General features: G+C 27.4%; 2 protein-coding genes across 2 annotated transcripts in view; one reads left to right on the top strand and one right to left on the bottom strand.

The window, feature by feature from the left end:
- The first annotated feature begins 703 nt into the window (after positions 1 to 703).
- On the top strand, positions 704 to 15253 carry LOC111041644 (nuclear pore complex protein Nup205). The gene is made up of 33 exons (XM_022325975.1): positions 704 to 710; positions 875 to 1023; positions 1083 to 1251; positions 1460 to 1678; positions 1744 to 1924; positions 2026 to 2165; positions 2233 to 2483; positions 2852 to 2974; positions 3035 to 3536; positions 4051 to 4295; positions 4365 to 4574; positions 4635 to 4817; positions 4886 to 5133; positions 5197 to 5377; positions 6265 to 6424; positions 6490 to 6750; positions 6835 to 6970; positions 7047 to 7123; positions 7185 to 7312; positions 7371 to 7505; positions 7574 to 7756; positions 9029 to 9236; positions 9294 to 9544; positions 9625 to 9810; positions 9867 to 9985; positions 11287 to 11419; positions 11475 to 11607; positions 11903 to 12093; positions 12171 to 12300; positions 12363 to 12490; positions 13514 to 13691; positions 13751 to 13875; positions 14885 to 15253. Exons 1-33 carry the CDS (start codon positions 704 to 706, stop codon positions 14957 to 14959), a joined length of 5745 nt encoding a protein of 1914 aa, XP_022181667.1. The 3' UTR covers positions 14960 to 15253.
- LOC111041643 (ubiquitin carboxyl-terminal hydrolase 34) overlaps positions 14992 to 24785 on the bottom strand; it is a 22746-nt gene continuing 12952 nt past the window's right edge. The window contains exons 27-44 of the mRNA XM_022325974.1: positions 24482 to 24726; positions 24289 to 24412; positions 24028 to 24215; positions 23084 to 23192; positions 22854 to 23015; positions 22589 to 22795; positions 21912 to 22082; positions 21583 to 21838; positions 19785 to 20050; positions 18688 to 18878; positions 18443 to 18620; positions 18130 to 18366; positions 17812 to 18064; positions 17177 to 17409; positions 16895 to 17098; positions 16690 to 16827; positions 16358 to 16598; positions 14992 to 15742 (exon numbers count right to left, since the gene is read on the bottom strand). Of these exons, the coding sequence (XP_022181666.1) occupies positions 15567 to 15742; positions 16358 to 16598; positions 16690 to 16827; positions 16895 to 17098; positions 17177 to 17409; positions 17812 to 18064; positions 18130 to 18366; positions 18443 to 18620; positions 18688 to 18878; positions 19785 to 20050; positions 21583 to 21838; positions 21912 to 22082; positions 22589 to 22795; positions 22854 to 23015; positions 23084 to 23192; positions 24028 to 24215; positions 24289 to 24412; positions 24482 to 24726 (3579 nt within the window). The 3' untranslated portion in view covers positions 14992 to 15566. The remainder of the gene's footprint in view (positions 15743 to 16357; positions 16599 to 16689; positions 16828 to 16894; positions 17099 to 17176; positions 17410 to 17811; positions 18065 to 18129; positions 18367 to 18442; positions 18621 to 18687; positions 18879 to 19784; positions 20051 to 21582; positions 21839 to 21911; positions 22083 to 22588; positions 22796 to 22853; positions 23016 to 23083; positions 23193 to 24027; positions 24216 to 24288; positions 24413 to 24481; positions 24727 to 24785) is intronic.

Here is a 24785-nt window from a genome sequence, read left to right as displayed (position 1 = left end):
TCATTTTGACTATTACGAATACCTATTAATAACAAACTAATACTATTCCAAGTTATCATATTAATTGAACATTTTGCGTAATTATTTCGATTGATGATTCGATTATGAAAATATGTATATCGATTATATGTAATAACTAATATTAGTAATATCAATCGTAAATTTCGAGTGATTATTTCGAGTGATAACTCGATTATAATAATATATCGATTACTAATAACTCGATTATAGAAATAATTCGATTATGCCCATCACTAAGTACAACTACCCTGGTGGCCCGGTCAACGATATTACGATTACCACAGAGCAATAATATTACTTAGATAGTTATCTATCTTAAACCGTGTATAGTAGTGATAATACGATTATAATCACAGATAGTAAGCAGGATTTAAGATAATATTATCTTAATTCATGATAATAAGTGATACCATGGCTGATAACGATATTAACAGAAAATTAACCGCCATAACCTAAAAAATAATTGTATAATGTTCAGCCGTATTTTTTATTGTTTTCATATTATGAGTTATTACAATGTATTTTTATTATTTACCTTAATATGAAATGAATATTGACCGTTTTCTCCGTCTGTGACCTGTTTGTAACTGTATTCTGCTTTCAGTATATGTTAAAAATAAGACGTTTGAATTAATTATTGTAAAAGCTTCTAAAATTTATTTTTGTTATAGATCCCTTAAGCATGGAGAGTGAGTACAATTGAACTCAATTAAAAATATATTATACTGGAACTTGGATTTTTTTATTAAATTTAATGTTTCTAATTTATCTAGATTGTCATTTTTTTTTTAATTTCGTTTTTTTATTATTTGTGTTCATTGTGTTATATTATCATTTATTTTATTTAATTTAGCTGAACTGTTACAAAGTTCGTGGTCACCATATACAGAGCTGCTACCTGTATTGGAGAATATTTTTACAAATGAAAGACCCAATGTAGCATTTTTAAAACGTATTTTACGTGCAGCTAAACCACATTTTTTGAATGTATTTAAGAATCCAGTAAGTTGCTATCAAAAGATTTTAATCATTCATTTGTATACTAAAACAAAAAATTTTAGCCAAAAAATGTCAAAAGCCGAGAACAAATCATGAAAGTCTTGGCAGATGGAAAACCAATTCAGAAATTTGAGATGTTAGCATTACCTAAAGATATGGCCGAAGAAGTGCTTATTCTCTCAGATATGTATGATTTAGATGAACTCATGTCTTTGGAACTGTTAAATACTGGTAACTGAATATCCATCAATACTTATTTCACAGATTTTAAATTTATGAATGTATAAGGTATATATGTAAGGGTTTATTTAATACCTTACATTTATATTTATTTACATTTTATCAACTTGTTAATTCATTTTTTAATTTTTTATTGATATATTTACTATATATTATTTATTTAAATAATATATATATGGTTGTTTCTAAACAAAAATAGCTAGATACCAAAATCCAAAATATCCAGAACTTTGCCGCGGTTTAGTAGCAGTATTGTTGTATTACAATGCACATCGTATGCTAGCATCTTCTTTAAGACTTCTTATTGAAGGAAGCACTGGTCGTACTTGGATGCCACGTGTAGATCCAGCATGTGCACAACATCTTGGCCAATTTGTTGATCAACTAATGAATGATGGATTATTTATTAACATTTTAAGTAATTATACTGTTCAATTTTACTTTAATCTGTATTTTTACTTAAAATTGTATTGTTTTATTTAGTTGTTTTGGAGAACAAAGATTTGACTAAAGAAATTGAATTACTTCAAAAAAATAAAGCAATTGGTGGTCCAAAACATCACCAACTTGTTGTGAGCTTATTCACTGAAATTCGTACAATGTTAGCGGAATGTGTTTTTTATTATTCTATTCAATTTGGTTTATCAAAACAACAACTAATAAGGTAAACTACGACATTTGAATTTTGAATTTTAAATTGAATACTTTAATTTACCTTTAATGTATTATTTATTTTTAACACATAATGGTGTTTAATTTATTTAGTTTATTACAACATTTACAAAAGATAAAACCAGATGTAGAATCCCATGGAGTTATTAGTAAAGTACCTTTATTTATGGTGACTTCATTTTTATATGCTATTGATTTGGACTGTATGAATAATACTCAAGAAATTAGTGGTGGTAATTCAACAAATAATAAAATTTGCCTATTTGTTATATTTATTTATTTTATAAAATACATTTTTAGATACTAAAGAACTATTTTTATCTTCGGCATATGCTGAACTTACTACACACGATTGGGAATGGCCAGAACTGAAAAGTATAGCGTCTTTTGGATTAGCTGTAGCATTCTCAAAATTACGTTCTTCACAACATGTATTTAAGGATAAAAATTTATTCAAAATTGACGAAACATTAATTAGTAATGCTATGGATACTAAAGTATTTAGATTTTTAAATCAAAATGTTGCTCCTTCAGAATTTCTTCATTATGTGGTATGTATTATACGTTTCTGTATATTGTGTAATTAAAGCAAAACAATTATTTTCAATTTTGACTATTGAAAAGTACTTTCTTAAAAATTATATTATTGTTATATAGAGAATATCTTCATAAAAGATAAATACAATTTGTATTTTTTCTATTATCAATATCAGTATACGCTATATCTCTTTTCTCTAATAACTATAAGTTTTATTATATTGAATACACTAATTACCAATACATCCAAAAGTGCCATAATTTTCTTTTTTACACCTAACAAAATCATTATAAGGAATGCCTGAAATACTAATTCAACTGTAACTTGTTAAATAGACCAACCAGTATTAATTATTTAATTTATAAACACAAATTTTTTTAGGAATTCATGATAAAAAAATTTCATCAATTGATCACTGAATTTATTGTTATGATGCCACATACCGTCAAAGAAATAAGAAACAAATCAGATGAAATAGCACACACAATTTTAATTTATTACCAAGTAATTTGTCATAAAAATGTTTTTAATTATCTCAATATATTCAATAAATTGCATTTTTAGGAAGGATTAGAACCTCCAACAAGTGAAGAAAATCATTTTGAACAATTGTTAATGTTGATGGCAGAATTGTATGCAAAAGATCCATTAGAGTTAAACTTAAATTTGGATTACTGGCCACCATCTCGTGAACAATTAAAAACGATCAAGATGTCATCATTTTTAACGACTCAAAAATTTCAAGCATCACTATACAGATTTATTTGTCAAACTGGTGACATGTTGCCTCATATGTTATTTGTCCCATATCTAAACATGTTAAGCTCATTAGCAACATCTGAAACTGGGGCTGAAAATGTGTTTAATCATTTTCATTCTAATGCAACTAATTCAAATCTTACTTGGGATCATTTTTTCAAAACTTTTTTGAGGTATTATACTAATTTAAGACAAGAAAATATTCCTCCAACTGATACTGTGTACAAAAGAGGACATCAAAAAGGTATTACTGCTCTTGAAATACAAGGACTTCAAGCTGTATTAAAATTGATCAGAAATGTAGCAGGTTTGTTCCATTATGTTCTATTAAAAATTGTATTTATGTTTAATTCATATAATTCTTGCCACACCTGTGCCGAAAGTTAAATTTTTAATGCTGGTTAAGAAATTGAAAAATAACTTTTTTCAAACTACAGAAATTTTATATTATAGTCGTAATAATATACATAAATGTAATGATACGTTTTGTCTACTTTGACAAATGCTTATAGTAGTTTGGCTACTCCCATGCTGTGCTATGAAACAGTTTTTCCAATCTAGATACTGAGAACGGTGAGAACAGATCATTATGAATTTTCATATCGGTAGGGGCAGAGGCGTGATAAAAATAGTATGAGTGATTTATGCCAGAAGGCAATTTCAGTCTTGGATGAATTACAACAAGAACTGCAGCTTGTGTTGTAAATGTAGTCAATACAGTAACTGAAATTACTCACTTTTCTGTGTGGCACACAATATAGTATAAATTTAAATAATAATATTAAATATTATCGGTACTCATAGATGTTTTTTTTTTTTAGAACAAAGTGTTAAGTCAAAAGTAACTTTTGTGGACCGTTCCGAATGGGAGACACTTCCAGTTTTATTGGGTCTTGTATCATGTCCAGTAAGAATTTCTCTTAAGGCAGATTTAATTTTGACACTGTCCATATTAGTTAAACCACCACCATCAATAATAGCTATAAATTTTTGGCAAACTCTTGAAGCATCTCAAATAATTGTAACTGTACCAACTATAAGCAGCTATCAAAGTCGTGGTATCATGGTAAATACATTTTAGTTAATGTAATTTACTTTGTTATTATTTTTTATTATTATATTTTTTTTCTTACAGGCAGAGTTAGATGATCTAGAACCTCGAAATGAAGAGTATCCATTGACAATTGCTTTATTGAAATTATTGTCTACTCTTACAGAACAACCAGTTCCAAACCTTTTGGGTTCAAATAACCGAACACCTGGTTTTGATCCATATTTAAATTTTGTTTTACATAATATCTTTTTGAAATGTCTCTCCAGAGGTTATAAAAAACAAAATGAAAAAGTAAATGAAATTAATTTTTATTAGATTTTTTTCAACACTAATAAATCAATATTTTTAAAGTGGGAAGTAAGTGGTTTATGCCTGGAACTTGCATTAAAGTTTTTGAACCAATATGAACCTCAGCAAACGGATTTTGTGGGTAGTAGTGTTGTGCTACCCGATAATACTACCATGAAAATCAACCCACCACCTGGCTTTCATATTATGACATACTTATGTACAAATTCCGACTTTTTAAGAACTGTAAGATTTTTCTATAATTTAACTGTATAAATATTTCTTAACTACACAAATGATTAATCAATTTTTAGATTTTAAATATAATGCATACGGGCTGTCAAATGTTTGATCTTTATACCTCATTTAGTGGTAAAGAAGCAATGGAAAAAACAACATTAGTTGTACTACGCCTTTTAGAACAGGCATTACATTTACAGCAAATATTTTTAAATGCATCTATTTCTTCTGGATCCCCTCTTATATATACTGGATTACATAAAACTCTTGTTAGTATTAATGTAGCAACAAATGAACCAGATTATATAATTGATTTGTCCAAGTTAGTATAAACCGTATAATTTAAGTTTTTATATTAGTAAATGCATAACTTTTTTGTTTGAAGGTTTGTAACTTATACACATTTACCTGAGCATGCATATCATGCTATTAGAATACTGATGACCATAACTTCTTATCCGATACCTCAGTCTCATATGGTGTCATATTTTACTTCCAATCCTCAACTTACAATTGGTATTAGACATGGATTTGTGGAATGTCTAGAAGAAGAAGAGTCAACAAAGGTATTATACTATGTATATAAATTTATATTACTCAAAGACATCAAGACATGAGATAAGTAATAACGATCTTTCATAGTTTATTTTGCTATAGTACAACGTCAACTTTAACCGGACATACTAGACATATTTGTATCCAACACACCTTGCAACCTATTCTGCACGACTACCAATCTCTTAGAACCCTGCTCGGATCACTGTGCAGTAGTCCTGACTGTCAGTGCTTGTCCGCCAATCCGGCCTTCTCTACCAAAACTCTCACCATTCAACAGATAGGCTTAAATTTCATGACTTAGTGGGTAAAAACGTCAATCTCAAAGTTAGTCTTAAAGCCCCCCAGGAAATTGATGTAGCCATAAACAATCTAACAAAAGTAATCCAATCTGCAGCATGGGCTTCTGGTCCTACTAAAATTAAGTATTCAAATGTTGCTCCCTCAGTTCCCGAATATATTCGTATCCTTATATCCAATTAGTGCAGAGCAAAGGCCGTTTACCAACGTTCTCGTCTCCCATCCCACAAACGTTTCTATAACAATCTAAACATAAAAATCAATCTCTTGAGAACCATCTCTTAAACTTATTACCTAATAATGGCAGTCTCTGGGCAGCTACCAACAATTTTTCTAAAATACAACCCTCCGCTCCTTCCTATATTAAATCCCCACGGTGAATTTGCATCAACCGATGTTGAAAAAGCAGAACTGTTTGAAACCTAACTGAAACTTTCATGCCTCATCCGGATATACAAATACCTTAACATACTGACGTAGTAAATCGTTTAATTGATATCCCTCTTTGTAAAATTTTATTTATTTATCTAAACATATTTTGGTATTAAAATAATCAAAATAAATATTGAATTGTGTTCTAAATTTTTTGAATTTTTAGTTTTTAGAAGAATCAAATGATATGTCTACTGTAAAAAAATGTAAAGAATCCATTTTAAAACTCTTGCTGCAATGTTTAAATTCTTCGCCACCAAATTTGGCACATTATTTACTTGGATTTAATTTAGATAATGTACAAAAAACTTGTTTTGAAAATGCTGGTATGTTAAAATGTCAATGATTTGGAAAATTTTGATGTTGATTTATTTTAATTGTATACTTATAGGTGTTGGAGGAAATCCTAGAAACTGTTTACATTCAATTATTGATATATTAGATGATTCACTGAAAAGTCGTAAGAGTGGAGCCGTTAGTAAAAATCATTCAAAATTGTTGGAGTTATGCTATCAGTTGATATATGTATTAGTTTCAAGTAACCGAACATCTAGACCAGTTTTGGTTTATTTGAAATCCCGTAGTGACTTTATTTTACGTCACGCTTCTGCATTGCCATTTTATACAGAAAGTTCTACTAAAAAAGTGAACAGTTAGTACTTAGCAGTATTAAAAATTATTTGTATAAAATAACAATTTTTTTTTTATATATTTTTAACTATGAACTAATTAATAGGTAGTGATTTAATACAAATGAATTGGTTGTTGCGTATAATTGCTGTTGAGATAAAAATGCATGTGCATCAAAATTTGCTGATGACATTAACAAAGCTAGTATTATTATTCATTGGAACTACTGAGAAAAAGAACAGGTAAGCAACATTTAAATTTTTATATTTCTTTATTTCTTTATAAAATATAGATTAAAAATTTAATGCAACATTTTAGTGTTCCTGGATCAGAATTAATGCAATCCCAATCATCCAACAGTTTATTTGATCATTCGGCATTAACTAGAGACCATGGTAAAATAGTTTAAATTATAATTTAGCTTAGTATATTAATTATACTTCTTTGTTCAAATAGATCAAGACAATGGTAAAGATGATGGTAAAAAGTTACTGAGTCTATTAGAAATTGTGGACCTTGAATTTGAAACAACATTTGATGATATGCCCGAACTAAAATATCTTGAATCAAAACTTATTAATCAGGTAATATATATTATATTTTATTTGTTAATAATAGTGTGTAATTCTTATTCTATTTCAGTTATTGAGTGAGTGTGAAATTGCTGGTAAAGTTCCATTAATAGATGTTAAGCAGTTGCATTCGATACTGATGAATGAATTAAAATCAATTGATAGTTCTTCGACTGTTAGAGCTAGTTTGCTCCAAGAAATTCAAGTGAGTGATTTTTAATGCAACTTATTTGTATTTAACCAATAATAATTTAAATGCATATTATATACTAGGAGTTGTTAGCGTATGCTGTAAGAATTAATGATAAGCGCCTTCAAGTTAGTTGTATGGTAAAATATTTTGATGCCTGGCATCAATTGACTGCTGTTATATTCAGCATGGCTAACTTGCCGTCCATGGAATTCCAACAACGTTTCACATTTGTAATTGATCTTTTGGTATCTCTGCAAAGCAAGGTTAGTAACTTATAATAATAATCAATTGTTTCATTAAATTTAAATAAGATTTTCACTGGCATTAATATCTTTATTAACTAGATCATATCAACCCCAACAACGCATTTACATGGTATTGTCCAAAAAGTGCAATTTTTAAAAGCCCAGGCTTAATTTTTGTAGTGTCAGAAAAAAAAGATGAAAGTGTTTTTGCAGTAATTTTGCACGTGGCCATACGATTGGCATTTGAAACATGGTGGTGGGCCCATAGTCTTTTTAAGCCGTTTTTAAATTTTAACTTGAGGGTTATATAAGGACTTGATTCTATGGATTTCTACATTATTTTCGTTCAAAGAAACCTTTACAAAAAATAATAAGAGGAGACGTTTACTTTTATCAATGACGTTTTGATTCTGCTCAATTGAATGTCCAAATTCAAATAGAGCAGAAGAAATATTGGTTCTTGTTGTGAGAAGTGCAAATTTCTGATAACCATCCTGTATGAACGGAATTGACAAGGTTTGAGAGATTGAAAGCTGGTATCAGTATTCTTTAAATGAGATACAATTTTATTTAAGTTATTTCGAACTGAGGGCTAGACAATGAGGTATTGAGGTGACAACTTGCAGGCTAAACCATTTGGTCATGTGAGTTTTGTTGAGAGTTTATTGAAAGATGTGTAATTTGAAATGTGAGCAGTGAAACTGGAGGGTCATCGTCTTGAACGGTATCAAGTGAGCCAACAATACTGTCATGATGGATAGAATGGTAGCTACATTATTGTAGATTGTATCATCAGAGTAGAGAGCGGCGTATCTGTTTGGTGAAATAAATATTTTTATGTTTTTTCATAATCGTTCGGTGACATAGATGATTTTGTTTGGGTTTGGTGGTAGTTGGTGACAAAACAATTCCCTTATTCCGCCCTTGTTCATGGTGACATTAATTATTAGAACCGAACAATTAAATTGGCGATGATAACTAACAAGAACATTACAGCGATAACAGAGTGTAAACAATATGATGTGCGTGCGATAATGATGAGTGTTTCGGCCGAACTGAAAAAATAGAAACTTACTTTATGTTTTTAATTTAGTTATACATTTTCAAATTTAACAATAATAATAACTATTTTACCCATAAAAAATTGGTTAAACAGATATTATTAAACATTACAATATTGGTCTACCCACTAAAGCCTTTGGCTGTTTTGTGAGTAGGAATTCATAACAAAAAGTACAATATTTTTATAATATTATTAATATCTAAATCTATTCTGTATTATTATTTTAGGTGATTCGTTATCCACAAATGTCAGATTTATCTACACTTATCACAAATTCCCAATTACTTTTGTTGATAAATTTGAAAAATACCATTGACCAACATTTGGAGCTTTGCGTTGTAAGTCCTGACCTTAATTTAGGGTCATTTGTTACTGGACAGTCAAGTGTTTATTCAAGCATGCTTCAAAATATACTTAAATGTATACAGCAATCAGGTATATAGTGTATTTTATAAAGTAATAATATACTTTTATTAATAAAAAAAAATTTAGGTTCTCAAAAATTACGAGCAAGCTTATATTCATCGTTAATAGCATTGATAAATCTTTTGGCCACTAACAGTCGAACTCTAACCAATGGCAACTTCAAACAAAAAAATATCATATTAAGTTCTACAGATAAACAGATTCTTGATTCAGAGTCCATAAAGTTCATTAAGTCTTTAAATTTTGACCAATATTTAAGTGAAAGAATCTTGGAAGTAATTTGTGTTGACTTAACATCTGGTCATGATATATGCAAAGTATTTATAATTTTATGTACATTTAATAGTAAATTACAATTTACAATGCTACTTATTATTGATGTTTTTAATTGTTTCAGGTACTATCCTATACATTATGTGAACTTTTAATTGATATAAATCCAAAACTTATAAGTTATATATCTAATCAAGGTTATCTTAAATGCATTATATCTAGCCTTTTAGAATCAGATTCAGAACTCAAAGATTTGATTTCAACAAAAAATAAAACCTTAAAACCCATATATGTATATGAAAATAAAATGGTAAATTTATTTTTAAAAATGTTTGAACTTCATTTTAATAATATTTAATGCTTTAGAGCCTCTTGAATAAAATTGCTACTTACACAACTGGTGCTGATGCGTTACTCAATCATCAAGCTATAGCATGCTTATCATCGATGAAGGCAATTGATACTCATCCAAATTTTGAAACAAGGTAATTAAATAAAATTATTATAATTGAATTGAATATAGGTATTAGTATCACATATTGAGTTCTCATTAAACTTCATTTAACTTAAGTTATTAACTTAAAATAGCCTTTTTTTTATTATCCTTTATAAACAATTTAGCATACCTTAAGTTATCAAGTTATGGAGAAAAATATTTTCTACAATCTTAAACATTAAGGATGGTTTCTGATAGAATTTTTAATATCTTATACTATAAAGAAGAAGCAATAAATTCCTTATACTTTTCTTAACAATTGAGAAAATTCGTGCAAAATCAGTTTCTTAAAATTGATTTTTTTTTTTTAAATTTAGAAAGTATAATCAAAAGCATAAAAAGTTCTTGCCAAATATTTATTTTATCATTTTTTATACACACTATGAATTTTTTATGCATTTGAAATATTTAAAAAAAAAGAGAGGAAAGTAGCTAACCTCTCAGTTGTAGAGTAGATGTGGAGTGTACTTTGTCATTGAGTTTGTCACTGTTACAAATGTTTTAAATTTGTGTTAAATGATAAATTATTACAAATAAAAAACTACTCTGAGTGAAGACGGTGTTTCAGTCTATATTACTATACTACAGCGGTTCCCAACTTTTTTCTTTTTATGCCTCTCTTGTACATTTACTAAAATCTCATTCCCCTCCTTAAATTAGAGTTAAGGCGAATTTTTTTTGTTGTGATCAATACAAATAAAACATACAAAATAACTATATATTATACAATATACAACTATTTACTTTTATTATTTTCATCATTTGAAAAATGAATTATAAATCAACTTATGAAGTAATAATATTAAGTATAAGAGAAAAATATTGAATATAAAAACAAAAATAATAACATAAAGTATAAATAATATCTCGGTTTATTATGTATTATACCTAATACATAATTGTTTATCAATACCCGATAATAATATAAAAAACTAATATAGTAATTTCAATTTTACACATTGTAAAATAACATAATTACTTTTGTAATTCCATCTTCACCATATTACCCCCAGCAGACTCCAAATTCCCCCCCTTTTGGGAACCGCTGCTATAGTATATTGAGTGGCGAGGGCCGCATTACGCCCAAGACTGCAATTGGCTTCTCGCACAAGCCACACATACTATTTTATCATGCCTCTGCATTCATTGATAACGGCAAAGTTACAAAATTTAGAATTTAAAATGTTTGTATTCATTCTTATTCAATATTTAATTTTAATTGTAAAATAAATTAGTATATATTGTTAACATTTTGTTTTACATTAATATTATTTTGGATGTGTATAATAGTTTCAAACGTTCTATGAAAGAATTTATGCCGGATGAAGGTGATCGATACATGATGATATGTTCACCAGCAATGTGTTTATGTCAAACAGTCATAAGTACACTAGGAAATCAAAATATGACTTCTATTCTTCAAGTAATGTATTAATTTAAAATATTAAAATATAATTTTAATTTAAAATATCTTTTAGGTTGTCTATTATTTGATTAGTCATCGTGATACCGTGACAATTGCCCTTACTAATTCAGCGCCATTGTGTGAGCAATGGTATCTTAAAGAACTTTATCAGTTAACAACATTGTTTGTTAATGTTACTAATGATGGTAAGTCTTAATATAAATGTTTTTTTTCCTTTATCTTGGTCTAAATAAAACTTTATGCCTATTGGGTACCATATTAATTAATTTGGTATTGAAAAGTTACAAGTTTACTTCAATTTTAATATGTGACAATATTGGTGAGTATAGATAGATTATTATGTATCATTAATGATGATTCATCATAATCACTGCCACATGCCACAAAAAGTTGAAAGATCCTTTATATATTATGATAGTTTTTTAATTACATGATACCTGATTGATTTAATTAAATTAATTTATTGTAAAATATAAATAGATACAAGTTCAGAAATAAATTCAAGCGGTGACAAGGATATTGCTGGATTATTTTATCATTATAGTGTGTTAATGCAAAGAACTTTAATACGATTTTCTGTTAATTTATCCATAATACGAGCTATACGTAAAAAGTGTTCTGAAGAATCTAGTCCAAATGACGGTGAAACAAATGTTACTTTATATTTGAGAGTTAGTAAATCCATTTATGCTTGTATTTATTTTTACAGTATTATTAATTGAAAATGTTTTATGATTATGTCTATTAGATAACGTTAAACTTATTAAATTATGTATCAAATTTAATGGATGGTGGATGGGCTTCTAGTGGTCAGAAATTTAAAAGACGGATTTTGGATGTTTCTGTATACACTGATCCATTTAGCATTACTTCACATGGTATATAATTAGGGCTTATTATTTTTTTTAATTTATTAATATGTTATAACTTCTTATTTTAGGTGATATGAACCTTGGTAACGTTTTGTCAATGGGCACAGTTGTCACAATAATGGTTCAAACTGTTGAACATTATTTCATGCAGTTCAACACTAAAGCTAGGACTGAAAATAGAAAATCACCTATTCAAGTAATTACACATAATTTATTTTTATAAAAGTAAAAACTAACATATCTTAGTCAAACCCTTTGCCGACCATTTATTTTTACAACCTAAATATTTTTATTGTATAATACTTTTTATTTAAAAAGTTGAAATTGAGATAATGTTATATAATATTATAACCATAAACTCAAGTAGAAAATATATTAAAATTAATAATTATTTTAATTTACATTCCAAATAATGTTATATCATTAGTTTTTTATTTTTATTTTATAAATACAATATAGTAAAATATGGTACGCTAGTTTGTAAAATTACAAAACTGAAATACACTGAAGTGGTGTAATATTCACACTTCAAAATTGTTGTAATAATTTTTTTTTATAGATTATAGTTTTATCATTTGTGTTATACGATTTGAGATTATTTTATTATTTATTACGGCTCACTTTAGATAGTCTTTAATCATTGTTATACTCAATTCCACGAAAGAACATGCCACACAATAACAAGTCAGCTATCAGTACTCTACACATCCCCTACTAAATGTTCAATAAGTGGCTCTCGTCATCAATTCCAGACCTGTTACATTTGTCTTGTGCACTATGTTTGTTCATCGTTGGCATGGTTGCATGGAGGGATACAATAGCCTAAAATCTGTCACTTGACCTCATTCGTCAAAACCGGCATGTCCTTTTGTGGAACAGAATATAATGGGTTTGTAAATTCAGTCAAGTTCATGTCTTCTTTTAAATGGAAACACAATACGTTAAATAAACAAAAATCAAAATATTAGAAAAACTTGTTGAAGAAGAATTATATATTAAATAATAAATAATATCATTCATCTATTAGATATTTTTAATTATTGCTTGATTATTAGCATTTAGCACCCCCTTGGTCACAGTTAATGGGAATAATGAATGCTCTACTATACATGAATAGGAATTCTCAAAGTCGAGGCACCTAAGTTTATTGCATTCATATTTTATGGTCAATTTATCATGATCATTATTATGCTAATTATTTTATTTTGTTTCATTTTAGTTATTTGGTGAAAGTAACAATGAAACTGAGGTAGAAAATAAGGATATTGGTGACCACACACAACGTATACTTTGTAAACAAATAGTGGAAGTATGTCTGTATATTTTGTGGGCTCATACAGATTATTATTTTATGCAAAGTCCCGTTCAACATGTCCATCGTCCTAAAGGATTAAACAGTAAGAGTATTTTATTATAAAACTTTAAATTCACGTATCATTGTTAATTAATCCATTAGGATCAGGAAGTTCTAACCAAGATGATGAAGATGGTGTAACACCTGATGAATTAAAAGAATTAAGACTGGGATTGGTCAAGGTGTTTAATGAAGCATTTCTTGAAAAACTAAATGCAACAAATGAAGTAAATATCTATAAAATAGTTACACTACTAGAATTAGTTTATATAGTTTATTAAGAAAACACCATACTTGGCATGTGTAGACTTTGTCTTACGAACATAAAAAAATTAATGCTAAGCAGTTCCAATTGTGTGTAAATACTATTTAGCATTAGTATTTTGATGACTGTAGCTGGACGCTTTGGGTATTCATGTGACAATGCTGCATGGCTGTAACTTTGACCCGTGCCTAAATGATATAATTACCGTTTGTCTGGATCGATCATAATACCTTGCAATACCCATAATCCTTGCTCAGTGTGAAGTGTTATCAAATTTGTGGTGTCACACTAAATTTTTTTTAATTTTTGAAAGAAAAACTGATGAGGAATCTTGTAGTATTATGTATTCAAGCTTCTTTACTTACAAATAAAAAAAATGTTGTCAAACATTTTTTATCAATTGGAAAAAAAATCTATAGAAAATAATTATAATATCTATATTATTGAAAGGTTTGTGTAAAAGTGATCTACAGCTAAGACTTTCGCAAAAGGTTCTGAAATTTGGTACATAGGTAATTCTCTCGAAGCTTAGCACCTCTAACCTGACCTATCTAAAAAGACCAGTTTAGAGTAAATTTTACCGCTTTTTCATAATATTTTTCCTGATATTTTTAAGTACTGGGAATTATTAATCTACCAACTAAATCCAATTTGATACCAGTTCTACCTTCCGGCAAACAAATAAAAAAAATCAGTTCATCACTACTCACGAGTTACAATCTGAAATTATATGATTGTGATTTAAACAAATTCTGAATTGTGTTTTTCTGATCATCATGAAACATTTTTAATAATTTATTGGTCAAAAATTGAACTATATGATCTGATACTGTGAGTCAGTATGGGTTGGGTTATCACTGCTTGACACACATATTTTTTTTTTTAATACTATATATATTGATTAGACTTGTTTTAACTTCAATAAAAAAAAAAATTAATTAAGTTTAATAAACATTTATAATTTTTTACAGGACAAGTCAGAAGACAGTTTTGTACAAGTCATGGTTCACAGGATCAAAAAACTCTTACAATTTGTTAGTTCTTAGAGCTTAAGTAGTTTAAATTAAGTCTTTTTTGCTTTTATTTTTTTTTTTTTTTTGTACATTAATATAGAAATTTTCATTCCATTTACAGTTGTATAAATTTTCAATATATATAATTACAACTCATTAAGACTCAATTTTATTTTTATAATATGTACAATAAGATAATAGAAAAACAATATTTCCCTGTAAAAAAAACTAATCTAAAAATTATGATTAGAAAGTCTATAGAAAGTTCTTTCATTGATATAAATAATATTAATTAATAATTACATAATAAAAACATATTACTTTTTATTTAAATTTTACTAAAATTATTATTTTTTAAACAATTATAGAATAGAATTAAAGTAGGGACATGATGGAATTGATCCACATAAAATCCAAGAGTAATTGATAAAAATAACGAATTCCAACAGTTATTGGCTTTACAAAATAGTCGATTGAATAAAAAAAAAAAAACAAAACTTTGCAACATTTTTGGAGATCACAAATAAATATTTTTTTTTTATAAAAAAAAAAACATGAATTCATTAAAAAAAAATTTTATAATCCAGTTTTGTTTTGAAAGACTAGCAGCGTTTTTTAAACCTACAGAAAAAAACCTGTATTAAGTCTTATCTGGTGGCCCAGCAATGTCTTTATCTTCCATGTCACTAGGCAAATTTTCATGTTTTGGTAAGGGAATGGCATCTATAAATTCGGCAGCAGTAGTTTCAATACTACGTAATAATGACAACTGTTCATCTTCATCTTTCTCATCGAGTTCATCTACGTCATTTTCGCCTAATCACAAATAAAAATCATCAGAATTACTTTTTATTATATTTAAAAAAAAGGTACATTAACCAAACAACAAATTCTAAGAATAATTATTTGGCTCAAGGTAACATATGTAATTATGGTAATAAACTAATTATTTATTTGGTGGAAATAAATAGATTGCAAAACCCAGTTAAAATCATTACGACAGGCAGTTGAGTATACAAGGGGGTTGTTAAGGATATGACATCTCCCTTTAGCATGTGTGAAGTATAAATTAACTTGTAATTAAGTATAATTAATGTTATTTTTTCCATACGTGGATATAAATGTCTTGATTGGTTGATCATTTTTTTATAATCTTATCTATATTTTAATTTTACAAATTTTTACTCTAAACTAAATGACATATGTTTAATTAATATATGATTAATTGTAAATTTATATTATAAGGGCTGTTCCGCAGAAAACATGTTAAATTTATATTTTTAACTTGCCAAAACAAACATTCAATGTTATTGTGAAATAAAACATTATAGTACTAAATAGGGACATTGTAATTTAAATATTTAAAAAATAAATGAATAAATAAATGTAATTTTATAACTAGCCTATAAATAATAAAATATATTTGATTACCTGAAGACGAAGGACAGACTTTGTCTAATAGTTTTTGAGCTGCCGTTTTAATATTGCTTAGGACTACCTTAAGTTCTGGTACAGGAGGTTTGACTAAGGAGCAAACTCTCAAAGCTCTTAAATTAGATAACATCCTTTTTTCAGTTTCTAATTCACCCAATTTTTCCAAGTCATTCGGCAAATTAAATATAACACTCTCTAATAATTCAAAAGTGTGATGTGATAGTACACTGGCAGCCATCTGTTATAATTGTAAAAAAAATATAAATATATATATATATACTTTCACCTAAAAGTAATAGTGAATTGTTATAAATATGCATTTAAATTACCTCGGGGAAAAAAGTTCTAACAAAATCATATATAACATCATTATTCAAACTGAGACGTTCCTCGATAAGTGTAGATTCCAAATAATCCACAAAGTAATTATTTTTAGATAACAATCTTAAATATGGCAAGTTAGACCCCTTTAAAAAATAAACATATTGAATTAAAAATCATTAAAATTATATTAACATTGAAGCATATACTCACATTCATATTATGCACATCAAGCCAAAACTTTGGAAAATAAGTATGATGCAATGGAATAGATTCATATCCAATCATTGCATTAAGTGCTACTAGAGGTTCAGTTAAACAGTCATTATTAACAGCAGTACGGCACATCACATCAATAAAATCGTGATATGGAGCATAAAATGCAGATAATTCTGTATCATAGTGAGGATCACAGCCCTAGAACAATTAAAACAATTAGCATCCTTACTGAAAAATAAATATATATTTTTAATTTACTTTCATTTTTATTCTTACTTTAGTCAAGTCTAATTGGTTATGTGTTAAAGCCATTTGAACCATAGGTCTAATAGGCCTAGTATTTGATTTCAAACTAAGCATGGGCACTTTATGTCCGCGACGAGGAAAATATGGACCAATGGGCATGCCATTATTACTGTCCATACAAACAGCATGACAGTGTGTCAATATTGGTTGGAGCACATTAATAACTTCAATTGGCATTAATACAACAAGTACTTTTAGTAAATCTAAAAAAATAATTTTAGAAATTAACAAAGTTAATTTTTAATTATATCTCTATGATAATAACATTAAGTTGTTATTACTAATAATGAATAAGAATTGACCTTTATTGATTTCATAGGACTCAATCATGGTTGAGAAAGTAAAGTAAATTACAGTTTATTATTATTTAAAATGTTATTTAATACTTAAACAAATCTGGACCAATGTGATAACTATACCTGATACACTGTACTAATAACCATCTAATTGTAAAAATATTACTGACAGAAAAAAAATTACGTACAATATATTTTAATAAAAAACCTTATTTTCTATTAAGTTAATTATTTTAAGTTTTTGAATATTTCTATGTAAAAAATAATAAAACAAAATAAATAGAATACATATTGGCTAATTAATATTACCTAATACTGATTGTCTCATTTCTTTAGGATTGTACGTGTTGAGTAACGTAACCAATTTTCTTAACAAATCGGGCCATTCTTTGTATGTCAATATAACAGTACGCGGTGTTTCTTTTTCAGCTAATTTGTTCTGTTCGTGAGTTTTTTGTAAACACTTTGTGATATCAACAATTAAAGCAAGCATATCAATTAAGTCACCAGTTACATGGCAAGCAGTAGCTTCATGATACATATTGTGTAATGTTTGAAAACCCTAAAATATCAATCAATAATTTATTAATGTAATAACAATTAATAATTGGAAATTTAAATTATTACCTCAAAACACATTTCTAAACCACGGTTATGAATAAAATATAATTTATCCTCATCATTTTCCAAAAGAATTTTGGCAACTGGAATTAAAGTTCCCCAGCCAGCTTTTCCATCTAAGTTTGATACATATAATTGTATTGTTTCTTTTCTATATTGGTTTATTTCAGCTATTTCTTGATCAGTTGAATCAGGAAATTTTTTAATAAATAGTTGTAATAGTTTAAATAATTCATCAACAGCCTAAATAATTGTACAAAAAAAAATATAATCAGAACTAGTAAAAAAAAAAAATTACCATAATTAATAACTATCTTACAGCTGCATATTGAGTAGGGTGAGGAGAAATATTCTTAAAAGCCCAACTTATATTTTGATGACCAGCTAATTGTCTAGAAAATATTCTAGAATGTTGACAGCATATTCTTAAAAGGCCATAATATGCTGGTAACATAGTCCGATTGAAAATGACCACTTCTTGGTCATCGTGATCAGCTCTAAAAAAGTAAACATGAAATAATGAACCTTACTATCAATTGTACATTTTTTGTTTAAATTACTTACAAAATATAGTTAAATGCTATATTTTTCACAAAGTATGGATCTTGAACAAGTATTTGCACATTTTCTATGCAGTCAGACAAAACATTATAGAATAACATCAATAGGCTTTGTTTGTTATGATGTACTGATATGGCTGGTTCAGAAAGTTTAGGATGAAATAATTGCCAAAGTTCAACTAAATGTGGTCCAAACTGAAATTTTTTAATATATCAAACATTTTCAATTTATACTTTAGCTGTATAGATCAATATTAGTTTGGTGTTAAAAATAATAATTATTTTAAAATTATCTATATAAAAAAAACATTGTTTCTGCTTCAAGTAAGTTTTGAATGTAACTCTTAATTGAGTAGTACACGTATTAGTCACAATGTTTAAGAGGACGTGATACCCGCATGTGTTTTCTCCGTCTTACAAGTGCATAACCTAGCAAATTGTACACTTAGCAGAACACATGTAGCTCCGTTAATTTAAAAATTTAAGTGAATTGACCGCTTATAAAATCTAAAGGTAAGATTATTATCTAGGCAACCTCATAGGCTTTTCATTATATTTTTATTTTAACGCAAATTTACAATTTTAAAATACTCATAACTCGCGTTAAAATTAAAATATAATAAAAAACCTATGAGGTTGTCTAGATAATAATCTTACCTTTAGATTTTATAAGAGGTCAATTTGCACTAATTTTTAAACTAACGGAGCTACACGTGTTCTGCTGAGCATAAAATTTGTTATGTTACGCACTCGTAAGACAGAGACAACACATGCAGGTATCACATTGTGTTAAATATTAACTCAATGATAAAACGTGTCCACTAAGAACAATTTTGAAGAAAGGTGTATTAAATAAAGATTATTTTCTGAAGAGTAAATAACAACAAATTCATCCAGAAACCAACATCAATTTTGACATTTGGAGTAAGCCAGAATGTGATGTGTCATAAAAAAACCACATTGTTTAACCAATATATCACCACTAAATTTCTCACTCCGTTCAAATTTTAATACATTTAACTGTACATCTATTTTTCCTAGTGTCAGAATAATTTATACAATCTCCATAAATAGAAATAATAAATATATTAAAATGCTTACCATCAACTTTTCTGTTCTTGATATCAAAAAATAATTGAGCAAAACAAAGTAGGCAGTTAGTTTAGATGATCCATGTTGAGTTGTATCTGTATACTCTTTAGCCATTTTTAAGAGATTTAAAAGAAATTTAAATATTTCATGCAGTGTTTCCTTTGCATCTGAAGCCAATAAAACTTCTTTTTGTAATGTGCACATGCCCCTCGCTGTTCTATATGCTTGCCGAAATTGAGTATTTGGAACCAATGATACTAATAACATACTGGCAGCTAAAAAGTAAATTTTAAATAATAATTGCAAAATTAATTATACTGTGTCCAAATATTTTAGTAATTATCAACTAAATAATTTAATCTAATATCTAGGATCTGATTAATTTAGATAAAAAGTTGATGATTTCCAATCTATATTTTTGTTTTATACCAATTGCTGTGAATACTGTTTTTTGGGTACTTAAGTAACAAAAGGGCTGGCCTAGCAATAATTTTAACAGAAGTATGACAGTCAACTAGTGATTTATTTAGTATATTCACTACTTTAAAATAAAAAAGTATATATTTTAATTTATACTTAATGTATTTATGGCGTGAAAAAGACAAAAATTCTAAAAATATAATTATAATGCATTTTTAGTTTATGTTTATGTTTAATAAACTAACATAAAAGAAAGCATGTTAATTGTTCACAAAAAAATCAATAACAATAAAACAGTGTAAATAAAATGTTATATTAAAAATTTAGGGGTTCCGAAGTGAATTTTATTGGAGGGCCAAAGTTGGTAGTTGGGCTAACTAAAACAATTGATTAGGAACAACTTGGTTTTGTTTTCTTGTTGGAGCTATTTCTTCATTAGGCTGTTAAAACGAATTTAGTATGTAATTAATAAATAATATAAAACATAATAATACAATAATACACTTCAAATTTCCATACACTGTTTAAAAAGAGTCAAAATATTTTGAAAATCTTATCTTGTTTGGAAAATTATCATATAAACATTAGTAAAAGTATCTAGTACCTAGGTAATATTAATTTTTGATTTCCTATAAAAAAAATAAAAATGTCTAAAAATGGTTTTGTAACAGGATTCCGTTTTTCTTAATTTGTATTTTGTCTACCAGTCAGTAGGGAATACTTGTACATAATAAATAAATTTCCATACGTGGTTTACTAGTACCTATCATTTGAATTCCCTCTCCCTCCTTACTTATAATCAACATCAACATCACTATCACAATTTGTTTTCAAATCAATTGGCCTTTACGTACGTTCAGTTTCTCATGAATTGCCAACTCAGAAATTAATAAAACAAATTATTGGTGATGAGGGGGTACTATGACCACCCTACTCCTGCACCCCACTAGGTTCACCACCCGGGTATTAATAAAAACTAATATCATTCTAATTATTCTTGTTATAGTACCATAATTATTAGTAAAAATATCTTGATTTTTTCAATTGTAAAGTGATTAAATTTTTGAAGTATTTCTTCTGTACAAAATTATTATTAAAAGATAAACACAAACAAATTTAATAAATAATTCATTTTTAAATTAATAAGCTTTTTTTTTCACTTCAAATCTAAATATATAAATGTTTTTAGTGAAAAATCATATCAGTCAAATGCATCTATTCCTAACAAATTACATTTAAGTTTTATCAATATAAAATATATTCCATAATAATTTTTTTTGCAAAATGTAAGATACATTTTACATCATACTCAAACATAGTAATATTGAATAGACCAAATATTATTATCATAATTAATAATTTAAATACTTAAAAGCAATATATTTACCTGAGCGAACCCGAGCATTTCCATGTGATAATAAAAATCGTTCAACCCATGTGTCCATACCATTCAGTACCCAAGCAGATACCTGCTTATTACGAGGCACTTGGAGACCAAGCCATTCCAATGCTACTTGAGGCCCATTTTCAGTAGACTGCCACAAAAGTCTTAATATAAACTCAGTAAAAGATGGCAATCCACCATTACCACTGACACTACCTTCAGATAGCAGAGTTAACATTTTGAAAAACGGCTGAGTAATCTAAGGTACAAACATAATTTATTTTATCAATATTTATATTTATATTTCAACTAATATAATTAAATACTCTTACTTCAGAATTGTTAACATTTTTTTGTATAGTATTTAAAATTTGGCTGATAATTTCATTGGCAAGTAAAGCATTCTTTTGTGATGAATCATTCCGACAAAGAGAAAATATAAGATTTTTAGTCATATGTAAATTTGTATTATCTTTAACTTGTTGAATTATGAATGGGAACCCCTAAAAATAACGTTTAATTATTATATAAATATAAGATTTTGTAACACAGATTAAGATATAGAAGAATGTAAATAAATAGTCCTTTGTGTGGTCAGGATATGTAAGTTAAACATGAATCGCGGGAAACAGTGGTACATACAAGTGGTGTAATATAACAATGCTGTTTAACACACTGTGGTTGTGTTATATAATTAAGTTTTATTTATTTACAAGGATTACTTTAAGTTTCTCTTGTCTCGATCAATTTATAAAAATTCAAATAACCAAAAAGTGAATACACCAGTTGTTCAAATATGATTTACAAATGATATATTCTTCAAGATTTCCCTACCATCCCAGTTGGTGTGATTATGTCCTATTTTTTATATCTTAGTCTGTGTTTAAAAGTATACTGGTTCATACAAGTGTTGTGCGACAAAAATGGTGATTACAATTAAGTTCTTATGTGATCCCCAACTTTTGGAACAACCTGTAGATTGAATAAATAATAGAATACTAAAAGTTACCTTCATTCCTTGTAAAACGTACAAATCATTATCTGATAGCTCTAATTGACCACTAATATTTCTTGATTTTTCTACCAACGAAACAACAAGTGCAATTAATTTTTCAAGAGATAAAGGTGGCTTGTTTCGATCTGCAGTTGACATTGGAATTGTATCTTCTTCTTCTTCTTCACAGTCAGCTCCATTAATATTATTAGGATTGTCACTCTATGAATTAAAAATGTTAATTGAATATATGCTTTAAAAATATGGATGTTTAACTTACAAATTCATGTCCTTTTAAGCCCAAGTAAAAGTTTACAACTGTCGTAATACATTGAATAGCTATGAGAAATTTACTTTCTTCATCACCTAATTTACTAAATTCATGTAACAATGCAAAATATTCAGTCATATTACGAATACAATTTTTGATATTTTGTTCCATCTATAATATGAAAATGTAATTTAGTATATATATTTCACTATGATTCAGCGCTAATAAAAAATACTTACTAAAGACACAACTGTACGGATAAATGAAGTTAGACATGATACACATGGTTTCATATATTCACTTTTATCATCATTCATAAAAGTGTTTTTGAAAAAACAAACATACGGCCTAAAATAGAGTAAAAAAAATGAATTGAAAACTATCATTCAACATCACCTGAAGTTGTTAGAGCATATTTAAATGGGCTTAATATTATAAGAGGTATTTATTAATAATTCAACAAGTTAAAGACAATACAGATTTATAATATAATAAAAAATCTTATATTTTCTTTATGTCAGAATGATTTATTACAAAAGAATGCTTTTGAAGCGCCTAGGAACTTTCCTATGAAATATCAGGTAAACTTTAAATATTATACAAAAAATATTAACAATTCTGAAATAACAGTATTTATTAAAATTAATTCAAATATAATTATTAAAAAAATAATTAAAGTTTGAACTTTAGATAACTTAGCGATTATTAAAAATTTCAAGATATCTGAAAGTATTATATGTACTAGTAACTGGATTTTTGTAAATTTCATTAAGTTAAACCCGTGCCTAGTAAAGTTTTATTCATTTTTTTTTTATCTTTCAGTAATATATATATATATATTTTAAATACTATTTAATTTAATTTTTAAAGTTGTCCCTTTGAAGTTTAAGACCAGGTATAATTTACATCTTTCTTCTAATTAATTAATAAAAGACTTTTCAATTTAGTAACATTTAAACATGTATATCTTAAATGTGAATTGTGATAGCTGGTGTATTATTTATCCACTCAATTTTATAAAAATATGTTAAATAATTCCATTTTGTTCATGAATTCTAATTAATATGATGCTATGATTCATAAAGATTATACACAAAAATCCAAAAATATGAAGTGGAAAAAGTTACATACAAATTAGTGTTCTAGTTATGAGTTTAAATTTATTTATATTAATGTTTATTACCTAGTTTGCTGAATTACATGCATACACAACTTAAGAAACGTCTGTCGTATTATTTGATTTGGACATTTAATAAAAATTTTAAGTGGCCACCATCCATCAACACTCATTTGTTGCAGAAACCATTCACAACCAGATTGTGAAGCACTGAACTGCTTAGTCAACAATTCTGTCCATTGCATTATAGTAGACTAAAAATTTAGAGTTTAACACAATGTCATAAAAAAAAAATAACAATAAAACGATCAATAAAAAAATACTTACTCGTTCTTTAGCATGTATATAAGTTTCCAAAAAAAAAGCTGAAGTTAATTTTGTAGCAAGTTCAGCTAGTTCTTCTGTATCTTCTAAAGATTGAGGGATAAACGCACATATTTGCCACATAAATCTTAGAAAAAAATGCAATAAATATTAATCATAATCGTAGTTTTCTAAGTTTTTACTTTAAACAACTTACTGAAAATAAGCACTTTCAAATATATTTTTATCTTGTAAAAATTGTCTGTTATCCCTCCAAATCCATCCTTCTAATTCACTATTCAATTTTATTGGTGGACATATTTCTATATCATTAGAAATATTGTGTTCTTCAATTTCTGGATCAGTTGGTTTAACAAGTTCATAAAATAACATGTAAGCACTGTTTGTTTTTTCAAAACTCAAGTCCATGTACTTGTCTGTTACTGAATCATAGGTTTTACTCTGTAATGGAAAATGTGTTTAACATTTTAATGGCAAATTATGTAAGTCTAAATATATTT

The sequence above is a fragment of the Myzus persicae genome, unplaced genomic scaffold, assembly GCF_001856785.1.
Source record: "Myzus persicae strain clone G006 unplaced genomic scaffold, MPER_G0061.0, whole genome shotgun sequence".
Taxonomy (NCBI): Eukaryota; Metazoa; Arthropoda; class Insecta; order Hemiptera; family Aphididae; genus Myzus; species Myzus persicae.
The sequence above is the reverse complement of the archived record's forward strand: the minus strand, read 5'-3'. Positions and strand labels throughout refer to the sequence as shown.

What these genes read in the sequence shown, in the direction of transcription:
- LOC111041644 (XM_022325975.1), top strand. An exon ending in TTCTACTAAAAAAGTGAACA is followed by an intron (nt 6,751 to 6,834) that starts GTTAGTACTTAG and finishes ACTAATTAATAG; the next exon opens with GTAGTGATTTAATACAAATG. An exon ending in CATCCAAATTTTGAAACAAG is followed by an intron (nt 9,986 to 11,286) that starts GTAATTAAATAA and finishes TGTGTATAATAG; the next exon opens with TTTCAAACGTTCTATGAAAG.